Below are 13,008 nucleotides of genomic sequence, written 5' to 3'. Positions count from 1 at the left end.
AATACTATCATCAAATACATATGCTAAAAGAAAATTTATTTTTTCACATTATGAACATACTAAAATAAATCACTAATAGATAAGGGGTAATGGAAAATAAAAATATAAATTAAAAACTTTGGGTATATGATCGGGTATATAGTTCGGGTAAACGGGTATGTGGTTTCGGGTAATCGGGTCGGGTATCACCTAATCCCATACCCGACCCATACCCGCGAAAATTTTTAAAACTTAACCCATACCCGACCCAATACCCATCGGGTATCGGGTATACCCATCCCATTTATGTCGGGTTTCGGGTATACCCGTCGGGCTCGGGTATTTTTGCCATCCCTAGCAATAATGATATGAAACCAAAATTTCCTTTCAAGTACTCCATAAGTTGATGTTACAACTTACAACAAATAAGGTTCAAACTAACATGATATCAAAGTACTACAAACAATGCTACATCTTAGAAAAATGTTACAACTTTTGTTACTAAATCAAATTATTATTATTACTACTACGGGTGCCAGCGATGCTCCGAAATTGCTTCAAAATCTCTGCATACGTCACAATCCCTACCAAGGTATAATCCTGTTGAACCACCCAAGCATAACTAACACGAAGCGCTATCATCTGAACCATAACCGCGATCAATGAGTTCCATGGATGGCAAACAATCGCCTCAGACCGCCTCCCAGGATAAAACCGCCCCACACAACCATTTTTAACAGACCCGGATTCTTCATCTGACGAGCAACACGAAGACGATGATGAAGATAATGGGTTATAGTAGTCATCCATAAGATCCAACATTGAGGTCAAGTTTCTTTCTTGTAACCTCATTTTGACCAAGTTGACCAAATCGTCTGACGGGCCAGAGCAGTCAATATAGGCCATTAGATCCCCGGCTGAGAGGGTAGCTATTGCTGCCGCGACAGTTTCGTCACAACAAGCAAGGGTAAAAGGGGAAATTTCACCTATTAAACGGTTATCTTTGTTAACGACACCTATAGAGGTTTGGTCTAATAATGAGCATGAAATCAGGGGTAATGTAGTAATTGCAGGGTCATTGTAGTTGACCGTGAGCGTTGACTTTTCGATTATGTCTAAAGCTTCAATAGTGAATGTGGGTATAGGGGAGAAGATACCGATCGAGTTCAGGAGGTACCGAACGACGTCTTCTTGTGTTAGCCAACAAAACTGTTGGTTTTTTCTTGAGTTATTGTATATTGGTATAACCAAATTTTGAGCCCCTTCAAGTATGCAATCTATTGCCTCCAACAGACTGGAAAAAGAAAAACATACAAAAGATATTACTTTATGAATTTTACTATAACTAATCCAGTTATGCCTTTTTTTGTACGGATAATAAATAAGTAAGATTTGAACCATTATTAAACCCGACCCACACGGCAACAACCACCTAACCCCCCTTGTCCCCTACACTTTTTGATTTTGGAAAAATCAGCTCACACTTCAAGATATCAACCCTTGCTTTGACTTTGACTTTTACTTTGACTTTGAATTTAGAATTTCTATTTCATTTATATGAATCACGGTAATCACCTCATTTCTTACCAACATATTCATCGTGTCTTGATCCATTTTCATAATTACAATAAAACCTATACCATTTAAACTCACCAATCTTCAATTTTCATAAACAATTCTAGTTTAACTTAATCCATTTAATTAAAACCGAGTAAACTATCCGGATTTTAGTCCTCAATTTTCTAAAATTACATGTTTATTCCCCGTGCTAGTGGTCTTTCGAATGAGTTGCGTTACTTTACAAAATGACTAAAATACCCTTACTTTCCTTTCCGAGAAAATAAATTAAATTAAACCGAAATTAAGTCATTCAATTCAATTGTATCATTCCAGATGCAATTCTAGACATAATTCAACAGATTAATAAAATCATTTTAAATTAACAAAATAAGTAAAAACCCACCTCGAATTCGGTTCCATATGCCTAATTTGCGATTTCACCTTGGGAATCAAAACCAGAACGTTTGCTTGAAGGGCATCTAACGGATTCAAGAGATTCTCCTCTTTACAGAGATGAAGAATGACATCAACCATAGAGATCTTGCCAACACATCGACAACAATCACAGCTCCATACACTTACATAGATCTCGCCTGATTGTTTCAGTGAGATCACGGCGTCAGCGACGGTAGCGGTGGTTGGTAACGGCCTTAACGGCGGCTTTCCAAGGCACAGATCGGATATTTCGGTTGCGAAAAAGCTAATTGCCATACAATGAAGGTTGATTTGTGGTCAGGGTTTCAGATAAATACGGAATATGCGTTTTCTGCTCAAATGGGTTGAAAGTTTTGGTATTTATAGGTGGAGGGAGATTCGGAGAGAATTCTGGGTGATCCGTAAATTCCGGTCCTTGCTTCTTTAGATTTGTGCAATTTCTACCATGAAGTTTGTTAATGGCAATTTTGTAGTTATTTCAAGTGATGTGATTACGATTAGGTTTTTGCATGACCCGAATATACGTTAGGATAGAGTATTCATAGGTGTCATGGTCCGATGTGATTGATTTTGAAGGATGGTTCGAGGTGAACCACTAATTATGGTTTCGGGAAACGATAAATTAATTGGTCGGGGTTTGGTGAGTCAGCAAGGACTGACTGGTTTTTATTGGTTTAACCGTTTGCTTTTAATAGTTTGAACCGTTTTTTTTTTTTATTTTATTATTTAAAGGGTTGAAATGCTAAAGATGATTATTATGTCTGTCTCTAAGAGCATGCACAATATATTTGGGAAGATATTGTTCCCCCACAATTATTTTTTAATATTTTTTTAAAATAATTATTAGTGGAGGAGAGGGAAAACGTAATAATAAATGTATAAAAAATTATTTAATTGAAAAGATAAGAGAAAATGTAATGACTTTTAGTGTGATTATATGGATGGGGATAGAGAAACTGAATATCACATTTCTTATATTCATTCAAACCATAAAATTTAACAAGGCTACCCAAAAACATCTCGACATCCCATTTTTTTACCTTTATACATTTACCACGTATTTTTAAGGAAAACTTAAGTGAATTCTTATATTTAAGGAAAATTCAAGCAAAACCTTATATTTACATGGATAAAGAATGCGATGTGAGAGTGTTTAAAAAAATAAGAAATAAAATTTTGAAATGATGACTTTTAGTTAAAATATATGGATAAGGATAAAGAATGGGACGTGAATAATCTAAAGGCTAAAGTTCTATGGGCCAATACCAAAACCTAGCATGTTTATACCATTTACATTTAATTCACCTTACAAATTGAGGTAAAACGTCAAAAAAATATGTAGCTTGGAATGTAAATATACTTGCATAGTCGTAAGAAGAGGCTAGTTGCTCATTTGCTTATATGAACTAAACTTAAAGCTTCTTACCAGCCACTTTCGCACATAACAAAACAAAAATCAATCTTTACGTGATAGCGCGTAAATGAAATACTGGATTAGCTGGTATATAAATTTCTCCAAAAACTCAGAGAGTTGAAGCGTAGATTTTCTTCGAGTCCTATCTCAAGGAAAACTCAAAAAGATAAAGCCAAATTAGATTGTTCTGTTATATATAAAAGAGCTTTATTTCTATTTTATTTTAGTTACCGGTTGATTAATAAAACCCAAGGTATTTCATATTTTGGTTTTCGTGGTTTATGGGATTTGTATGGTATTTGGGAGAGGTAGGTACCAGTGTACCATATCAGATTCGAATCTTGGATAATTATGAGGGCTATTCATATTATTTTAAATTATGGAGGTGCTTGGTGTCACGTGAGTGATTTAATAGTTTGTACCCCTAAATTTATTTTGAGTGAGCTACAAAAAAGACCCCTCATCTTTACCTGATGTTTAAACGAATACCTAAATAGTCAAGTAGGCTCAAGACATTCAATCCATAGTCGATATAAAAGTAACATTGCTAGTTAACCCACTCTTCATACAACAAACTCAACGAAATAACTATAGAGCATCCCGACTTTACAAGCATCAGAGAACGAGTCTTGAATGTTCTTTATAAAGATTCATGTTATATTTTTTATAAATATGTTTAAACATAAAATAAAACATCAAAATACGAGAACTTGAATACATAATAGAGCCTTCAGGCACCATAAATTTGTTTAAACATGAAATAAAATATCAAAATACGAGAACTTAAATACATAATAGATCCTTCATGCATCATATTAAAAAATGGAAATTTAACATGCTAGCTATTACAAAAGTCAAAATATACGTGTGTGTGAAATTTTATATATTTTTTCATGACTTATGGTGATGATAATAATGTTTGTTAAAGACTTTTAAAGTTTGTTAATGACTTAAATGCATTGATTAACAGTGATAAGTTTGATCATAAGTCTAATTTATATATAATTATAATGAATTTAATAAAATAACATTGACTCAATCACACATATAAAAATATACTATCTCTAAAAATGGGCATTGATTTAAAATGGATCAAAGAGACTTAAAAGTGTTTTGGTTGTATAACATGACAAAAATGCAAGCCAAACATAAGTTGGATGACGAGTTTTGATCCTTAATTTTGGTCTTTTTTTATTTCTAAAAAAATATACAATGTCTAAAAATGGGCATTGATTTGTCATGAAGTTTTCAATTTGAGAAAGAACTTCAAAACCAGCAACATTAAAGTATTTGACATTCAACCCGGGGCAGTTGCAGTTTTTCAAAGAGGACTAAATTGATTTCTTTAAGTTATTATTATTAGATTAGATTATATATTTTGACTAGTCCCACTAATCGGATATTCATTTTGCACGTTGTTACCGATTTGAATATCATACATTATATGATAATGCCAGAGGCCCAGAGGGTGTACTTCATTGGTCAGATCGAGTCCCCAAGATGAAAATTTTGTTGTCTGGGTCCTCGGTGTTGTAAAACGCTACATGTTGAGTCCCTGAACCTAACTTCTGTTAGTTTGACATTACCAAAATGCCCTTGGACTTAACGGTCAAACTAATAGAAGTTAGGCCAGGGACTCAACATGTAGCGCTTTTACAACACCGGGGAGCCAGATAGCAAAATTTTCATCTTGGGGACTCGACTTGACAGCGCTAACATTCTTCAGGGACTCAAATTGCAGTTTACTCTTTGAATTATTAGACTTCATTTGTTTACTTTTTTTTTTAATTTGTAACTTGCGGATTTTAGTTATAATATTTAGACAGATTGCTTGACTGTTGTGATGATACGAGTTGAATTGGGCTCGGGCTCGTAGTTAAACAAATCAAGTAGGATTGTTTATCTTAACGAGCTAATATATTGGCTGGAGCTCGGCTCGTAAAAGGTTCCAGCTAATTGTGTCTTGTCGACGCAACTTGTTAATTTTAATAAATATAGGACTTTTTACATAAATGCAAAATTTATACATTGTATACGAGTAAATGAACGATTTAACAACGTTATATTGATGCAAAAGTTAGGGCTTAGAAATATTATGATGGACTGTTATTAGGGTTATAACTTTTAAACATTGAAACTTGATATTAGTTTAAACGAGTAGACCTTGGTTTGAGCTCGGATCGTTTACATATAAAGCCAATTTAAAGCGAGTTTTTCTCGAGCGATTCCTACAAGCCACAAGCCTTTTGCTTATATTAAATAAACACTTTTACTAGAATATGGACTAAAAAATATAATAAAAATTCAATCACTGAACAATTGGTTTGATAAGTAAAAAATAATAATTATTTTAAAAAAAGGTCCTACCGGGAGTCGAACCCAGGTCGCTGGATTCAAAGTCCAGAGTGCTAACCACTACACCATAGAACCAGATATGTTAACTACCTCTACAAATAGTAATATATCTATAAAATAAGCTAATGTTGAATTAAAGAAAGTGGTGGCGTTTGAACATTGCACGCATATGAATTTCTTTTCTAAAATATTAAGTGCATTTATGAAGATTCTTTTGGATTATATAATATAAATAAGTTAAAATTTTTTTGGTGAGCAACATAATGATATATAAATTTGGTTTTCAAGTTTATTTATAATACTTAATCAAATTCAAAAGACTTATAAATTATTTAAGTATCCATTACAATGCTTAGTTATTCAAGAGAATTAAATTATAATAATTTATATTTTTCAAACAACTTATAATTATTATCATTAGCCTTTGTACAATGTACAAATAATCAGTGAATAATATGAATGCGAAAACATAGCTGCAACCGGTCTTTAATTAATCTTCGTAGCTTTAATCGTTTCAGAAAGACTATAAATGTTGGTAGCTTATAGATCTGTATCGACGAATATCTGCAGTTATACAAAAGGGTGTAATGAGAACAATATCAAAGGTTTGGAAGGATCAATATGATGCATGACAAGTTTGAAAATGAACACAAAACTAACTTCTAGATCGGGTAACGGGTCATAGGTTTTTTTCTCCATCGTATCAAACACCGTAATGCCACTGATTTTCTGCACTCCAAGTTTGGCAGAGATCAAATTCTACAAAAAAAAAAGTGACCTGGAAATATTAGAATTCACACAAATGATTGTCTTTATTAACACATCCTATAGTTAACATAGAGTAAATTGCCAAAATCGTCCCTGAGGTTTGGGCATGTTTGCCATTGTCATCCAAAACAACTATTTTGTACCATATAGTCATTCACTTTTGTGATTTTTTGCCATTTTTATCCAAACGTCTAACTTTTTTGCCAAAATCGTCCCTGAGATTTGGGATTTTTTGCCATTTTCATCCAAATATTTGATAAAAAAAAATAAAGCAAATTAGACGTTTGGATGAAAATGGCAAAAAAAAATCCCAAAAGTGAAGCACTATATGGTACAAAAAAGTTGTTTTGGATGAAAATGACAAACATGCCCAAACCTCAGGGACGATTTTAGCAATTTACTCGTTAACATATCAAGAGGTTACAACTTATTAGTTATTAATATTATCCTGCAAGGATTAGGATCAAATACAAAGGATCCTAATTGTAAGAAGTGTAAGAAGGATTTATAGAGTGACAAGTGTCCAATAACCTAAAACTAAACCCATTACACAAAAAAACCCCACTACAAAAAAAAAAAAAAAAAAAAACCTTAAACATCCACCACCACCAAAAACCTAAACCCCCCCCCCCCACATCACCCACCGTTAAAAAAAAAAAAAAAAAAACTTTTTTTTTTAGCCGAAGGGGTGGGGGTTTAGGTTTTTGGGTGGGGGTGGGTGTTTAGTTTTTTTTAGATTTTTTTTTTTTTTGGGGGGGGGGGGGGGAGGGGTTAGGTTTTTTTTAGGTTTTTGAGGGGTGGGTGGGGGGGGGGGGTTAGGTTTTTGGGTGGTGGTGGGGTGGGGTGGGGGTGGGGGTGGGTGTTTAGGTTTTTGGTGGTGATGTAGTGGGTTTAGTTTTAGGTTATTGGACACTTATCACTCTATAAATCCTTCTTACACTTCTTACAATTAGAAGCCTTTATAGAATAACTTCATCCTATCTTACAATAAGATGATGTTTTAAACAAGGTATCTTTACCAGTTGAAACTCCAACGATGCAAATGCCTCCACCGCTGGTAAATCCTGCAGACATGAGTTACATATGATTTCTGTGAGTCCCGTTACGAAATAGTTATAAGACCTAGAGAATGCAGAAGAACATGTAAATATAACCTTAGTTTATCATCAAGATCATGAACCAATGCATGATCTAGTATGAAACTATTAAAGTCTAATTAATAAAAAAAATGCAAAGAAGAGCATATAACTGAACATTTATTGACTTACCATCCTTTGAAGTCCACTAATCATAACAGCCTTTTCCTCTTTTGAATCATTGAGGGATAACCAAGCTTCAAAGGGCCCCAGCTTCTTTCCAGTTAAGTTTGTGAGACTCAAATGCACCTATGGAAACATTAGATAGAGTTAGAGGCACCCGTTTTAACCAGAAATGGATTAATACGGTATTAATCCATTTCTGGTTAAATGGGTTAGTTTGGGTTATACATTGCCTGTTAACATGTTAAAATCTTAAATTTCAAAAAACGATTAGATCACACAAAATGTATTCGAAAGGCATAAAACCCCCTAAGTTGATTCATTTCAGTAGTTAGAATATTGTTGCAATAATATAAATTTTTTAATTATAATCGTTATTTTCCGGTGAATTCCAAGAAAAGACAAAAAAAAATGGGTATGCCACTATGCCGTATGGCAGTATGTAGGGGTGTGCAAAAAACTAAATTAACCGAACCAAAACCGAATTAATCGACAAAACCGAACCGAAAAAACCAAACCAAATAAAAAACGGTGGGTCGGTTAATGATTTTTTTGAAAACCGAAAGTAGCGGGTCGGTTATGGTTATCATTTTTTCCATACCCACCATAACCGAACCGAACCGACATGTAATAAATCTTTGTAGGATTTTGGACTTTTCACCATATTTTTAATATTTGATGTTTTTGATTGAAGATTTTTAATACTTCTGGGGTTTTCATATAATTTTGTGGTTTTGGTTGAATGTTTATTTGAATTTATGGAATGTATCATATCACTTTATTTGAATATTCCATAATACTATGTAATATACTAATATACACAAATATGCAATAACAATTTATTCCATGTTAAAAAAAGCTATTTTTAGTTAATCTAAATAAACGGTTAACCACCCATAACCGACCCGCTATAACCATCAAAACCAAATAACCATAACCACCATAACCGATCGGTTATGGTTATGGTTATCCAATAACCGACATCGCGGTTATGGTTATGGTTTTTGGTCAAAACCGACCCATGCACACCCCTAGCAGTATGGACTAAGGGCGGACCTATAGTATTACAAGAGGCAACCTCCGTTGCCCCTTGACACTCCGGTGACGTTCCGACGGTAGTGTAAATTTTGGAAAAATTTGACGCTTTTTCGATTTCGTTACCCCTTTTTTTGAAACGTTACCCCGACTATGGATCAGCCCAATTTGTTCTCTATGTTTATTCTAAAGATTTAAAAATGTCACTTTCTATATCTCTATATTGGATAACAAATTAACACTTAATGATAAAGTTATTCTACAAACTTAACAATTAGATGTGCACTTATGACTTATATAACCTATAAATATAACACTTACCAGAAAGGGTTTTTCTAAGATGATAACAGATGGCACTTTTACTACCTTCAAATCAATCTCTTTTCGCGTGATGGGCTACACAAATGACGAAAAAAGTAATCAAATGCCCAAGAGAACTCTTAAGCAAATACATCATTTAAGAAACAGCAGCGTATAGAAACAAAATTTTGTGGTTGGCATTAAAGATTGTGAAAAGTTGGTTAACTTACATTGCCAGTTATATGTTGTGTTTGCAGGCGCCCGGGTTCACCCAAATTTGTACGCCATGTTATCTGAAGTTTACCAAGAATATTACTCCCCTCGCCTTTTGTAGGTGCAGATGACATTTTCAATGCATAAAGATAATTATAAATTCCTCCACCTGCTCTAATAAGAACAGGTGGTTTGAATGTTTCTCTGTTATACACAAACAATAAGATTACACATTACTTTAAAACCATTTTAGATAATGACACGCAATCCGTTCAAAACTAAAAACTTTGTTCAAGTAATACATAACCTAGTAGAACCACCCTTTTCTGAATGGTGGACATCGGCTTTAAGTATTGTCGCACTCCACCGTGGAGCTGGCTCAAATTCAACTTGGTCCATGAATAGGTTTGATTTTGTATTATTTTCTAGGCAAGTCTCCAGATAAGTAGTGTCCTGAATATATACATTCACAAGTATTATTATCAATTTATAATCTCATATGCAGGCTTCAAACTTATACATATGATGCTGAAAGTTAGGTATCTTGGCTAAATAACATTATATGAAGAACCATAAGTTAAAAATGTCGTTGACTATGCATGTATGAAAGATGTGGACCATGTATGTTCAGTCAATGTTAATTAACGCACCTTCACAACGCGGACCTGCACAAGAAAAAACATAAATGATCAATATGTTCGAAACTGAATTTATATGTAACAAAATAAAAGGTTGAGTAAACTTTCGTTTTGTTCCCTGTGGTTTGGTCACTTTAACTGTTTTGCCCCAAAGCTTTAAAAATAGCCATTTTACTCCCTGATGTTTTGGTTTTGTTGCTAGTTTGCTCCCTGCGGGGAGCAAAATGGACAGACAAACAATTTGGATAGAGTTAAGAGGCGGGGAGCAAACTGGCAAAAAAACCGAAACATCAGGGAGCAAAATGGCTATTTTTAAAGGTTTGGAGCAAAACCGTTAAAGTGACCAAACCACAGGGAGCAAAGCGGAAATTTACTCTAAAAGGTACTTATATGATCCCAATTATTCATCATCAGATGATCACTTTCAGATCGCAATTCTAAACATCCGATAACACTTAATTGACAAAAAGTGGTACCTTTGTCCTAACAGAAAGGGGATTTGAAACCATGAACTTGAAATACTGTGGAAGATACTTGCGTTCGGCATCACCGTCATAATACAGAGCAGTACAGACCAATCTGAAGATTGTTAAGCATACGTAAGTAGTGAAACTAGAAATATAACTGTAGTATATCGTTCGTACGTACGTGTGTGCACCAAGTTCCTTCACATCATGTTCAACGATGAAGTCGTAGCGTCCTCCTGCTCTTATGCTTTCAACAGGTGATTTTGATGTATCTAAAAGCATTATTCTCTGCCTTTCTGTTTGTATTTCAGACTGCACTCAAATCAATCATTGAAAGTTATAATCCCTACACATCCTTAAGTTCAAGGGTTATATGGTAATTAGTATAAAGATTGGCGGTTACAAAGTTGAGGGGCTATTTGTGACAAGACAGAACTTGGTAACCACCACCCCAAGGGTGGCGAAATCCCTTGGGAGACACCCCTTGATCGATGGCTGCAAAGGAAGAAGGAAGGGACACGACTTTTGATTCTAGAGACACACCCCTTCATGTTTAATTACATCCACATGTTCAAGAGACGCACCCGTTCGTGAAAGGACACGTCTATTGGATCGCACCCATTAGAAACTATAAATAGGGCTTTAGATTTCAATTGTAATTCATTCATGTATTCAGATATTTAATTTAGTTTATATTCAAGTTATTCGATTGTCTAGAGATCAAATATCCATTAGGCCAACAATCATTTTCAAAAGTAAAATTGACTCTAAATAAATTTAATACAATAGGAAGCTAAATTTAATAGCTAAAACAAAAGTAAAACAAGTGTCACCTTGATTATTATATCCCTGGCATCAAAATTTGAGCTGTTGTTAATGCTTATATAACTACAAAATGTCTCCCCAAGATATATTGCCCTACACAGAACACACATAAAACCATATCTCAATATATGAGCAAAATCTATACCAATTTTGCACTTGGTTTTAAAATGTGCGCATCAGGAGCGCATAATCCACGCATCACATGATGTGGCAATTAGATCGCATGTGGCGCCTTATGCGGTTGACCATTTTTTGAACAAATTGGATCATCAAATCTGACTGAACAAATCTGATCATTAATTTGATTGAGCAATGAGTTTGAGTATTTGAACAAATTAGACCATCAACTGAAAAATCTTACTACATATTAATAAAATATTTTATATTGCAATTCCGTCTATATAGATACGAAGTTTCCAAATGGAAATTACATCGTGATAGAAGGTAAACGGGCAACAAGCTGCACCGCTACACCTTTTTGAATAGCAAAACTAAGTCTTTTAAAAACTAGAGTAAATTGCCATTTTAGTCCCTAAGGTTTGGTCCAAATTGTCATTTTAGTCCAAATAGTTTTTTTCTCCTCTGGGTCCCTGACTTTTCCATTTTCTTGCTATTTTGATCACATTGCCTAACTCAGTCTAAAAATCTGGTCATAACCAGGGGTATTTTTGGCATAACTGTTGTGTAGTGATAACCATTGTAGTTTACAACATAATTTATAAACCTCATAATAACTTAATGCCAAAAATACCCCTGATTATAACATGGTTTTTAGACTAAGTTAGGCAATGTAATCAAAATGGCAAGAAAAAGGAAAAGTCAGGGACCAAAGGAGAAAAAAAAACTATTTGGACTAAAATGACAATTTGGACAAAAACTCAAGGACTAAAATGACAATTTACTCTAAAAACTACATCCATAGATCTCGGGATCGTAACATTACTATGCATGACCCTTTGAACTCGACTAAGTATGTCCACAGCCTCCGCAAGGAAACCAAAAGTATCAAAAGCAAATGAGATAAACACGTGCTGGTAGTCAATGCACACTTTCTCATGTTTGGTCATGTTGCCCGAAGATGACAAGTTTAAACTTTTTATCATTAAATAATTGTTTAGTATTTTTTTAATAACGAACGTCTCGCATACATGATTAACAGATCAATCTAACCCGAAGGACTGAGGGAGAACAAGGAGACCAGGGAGCCCCATGGCATCGGAATCATCACCGAGAACAAAGCGGTTGCGGTAGGTGAGATCGGCAGATGACGAATCATTAGAGGCGGAATGAGAGTGAAGAAGGTGGCGAGGGGCGGCTGAAGGACTGTCGAACAGATCCTCGCCAACGACAAGATCGCAAGGATCGAACTGGAGAGGAGTTTCGACGTGGAATGTCGGACGGCATAGCCGCATTACCCTGAAGGCCAGCGAGTGCAACGATTGTGTGCTGCTCATGTTGAAGACGATGGTTTGGGATGGGAGTGGAATAAAATGGGAAGTTTAGGGGGTGAAGTTGTGTAGTTTGATACTACAATGACTGATTGTGTATAATATTGGTTTTTATTTTTTAACTGTCAAGTAACAACCTATTTGTTCTAGAGAATCCGATGATAGCTCGATCTCTAGTTTCGGATCGGTGAAAAGGTCAAACTTGAAACTTAAAATTGTAAAATACTAAAATTAGTAATTTTTTATTTGAACGTAAATTTTATATTTGTAAAATACTTAAAATTGTAGTTTGATATTAAGAAATGAAAAAAG

The 13,008-nt window shown here is 34.6% G+C and overlaps 2 protein-coding genes and 1 non-coding gene across 3 annotated transcripts; all 3 read right to left on the bottom strand.

Annotated features, from left to right (window-relative positions):
- Window positions 1-348: 348 nt before the first annotated feature.
- LOC110937874 (CBS domain-containing protein CBSX5) lies at window positions 349-2,381 on the bottom strand. Its single transcript, XM_022180327.2, has 2 exons — window positions 1,943-2,381; window positions 349-1,273 (listed from the first exon to the last, which is right to left on the bottom strand). Exons 1-2 carry the CDS (start codon window positions 2,248-2,250, stop codon window positions 481-483), a joined length of 1,101 nt encoding a protein of 366 aa, XP_022036019.1. The 5' UTR covers window positions 2,251-2,381; the 3' UTR covers window positions 349-480.
- A 3,365-nt stretch (window positions 2,382-5,746) lies between these two features.
- On the bottom strand, window positions 5,747-5,818 carry TRNAQ-UUG. Its single transcript has one exon. It is a non-coding gene; the product is annotated as a tRNA-Gln (tRNA).
- A 357-nt stretch (window positions 5,819-6,175) lies between these two features.
- LOC110935259 (trafficking protein particle complex subunit 13) lies at window positions 6,176-12,723 on the bottom strand. Its single transcript, XM_022177728.2, has 12 exons — window positions 12,419-12,723; window positions 11,257-11,341; window positions 10,605-10,735; window positions 10,433-10,535; window positions 9,969-9,983; window positions 9,626-9,771; window positions 9,336-9,522; window positions 9,127-9,201; window positions 7,780-7,896; window positions 7,531-7,575; window positions 6,404-6,502; window positions 6,176-6,307 (listed from the first exon to the last, which is right to left on the bottom strand). Exons 1-12 carry the CDS (start codon window positions 12,700-12,702, stop codon window positions 6,284-6,286), a joined length of 1,311 nt encoding a protein of 436 aa, XP_022033420.1. The 5' UTR covers window positions 12,703-12,723; the 3' UTR covers window positions 6,176-6,283.
- Between the last annotated feature and the right edge of the window lie 285 nt (window positions 12,724-13,008).

This window comes from Helianthus annuus, chromosome 4 (assembly GCF_002127325.2).
Source record: "Helianthus annuus cultivar XRQ/B chromosome 4, HanXRQr2.0-SUNRISE, whole genome shotgun sequence".
In the NCBI taxonomy this organism is placed as follows: domain Eukaryota; kingdom Viridiplantae; phylum Streptophyta; class Magnoliopsida; order Asterales; family Asteraceae; genus Helianthus; species Helianthus annuus.
This window is presented reverse-complemented; position numbering and strand designations above follow the sequence as displayed.

Excerpts from the sequence above, each read along its gene's own strand:
- LOC110937874 (XM_022180327.2), bottom strand. The coding sequence starts at position 2,250 with ATGGCAATTAGCTTTTTCGCAACCGAAATATCCGATCTGTGCCTTGGA. Across the intron at positions 1,274-1,942 it reads CATATGGAACCGAATTCGAG|TCTGTTGGAGGCAATAGATT; the intron begins GTGGGTTTTTAC and ends TTCTTTTTCCAG.
- LOC110935259 (XM_022177728.2), bottom strand. The coding sequence starts at position 12,702 with ATGAGCAGCACACAATCGTTGCACTCGCTGGCCTTCAGGGTAATGCGG. Across the intron at positions 10,536-10,604 it reads AAGGAACTTGGTGCACACAC|ATTGGTCTGTACTGCTCTGT; the intron begins GTACGTACGAAC and ends AACAATCTTCAG. Across the intron at positions 9,202-9,335 it reads CACAACATATAACTGGCAAT|CCCATCACGCGAAAAGAGAT; the intron begins GTAAGTTAACCA and ends TCATTTGTGTAG.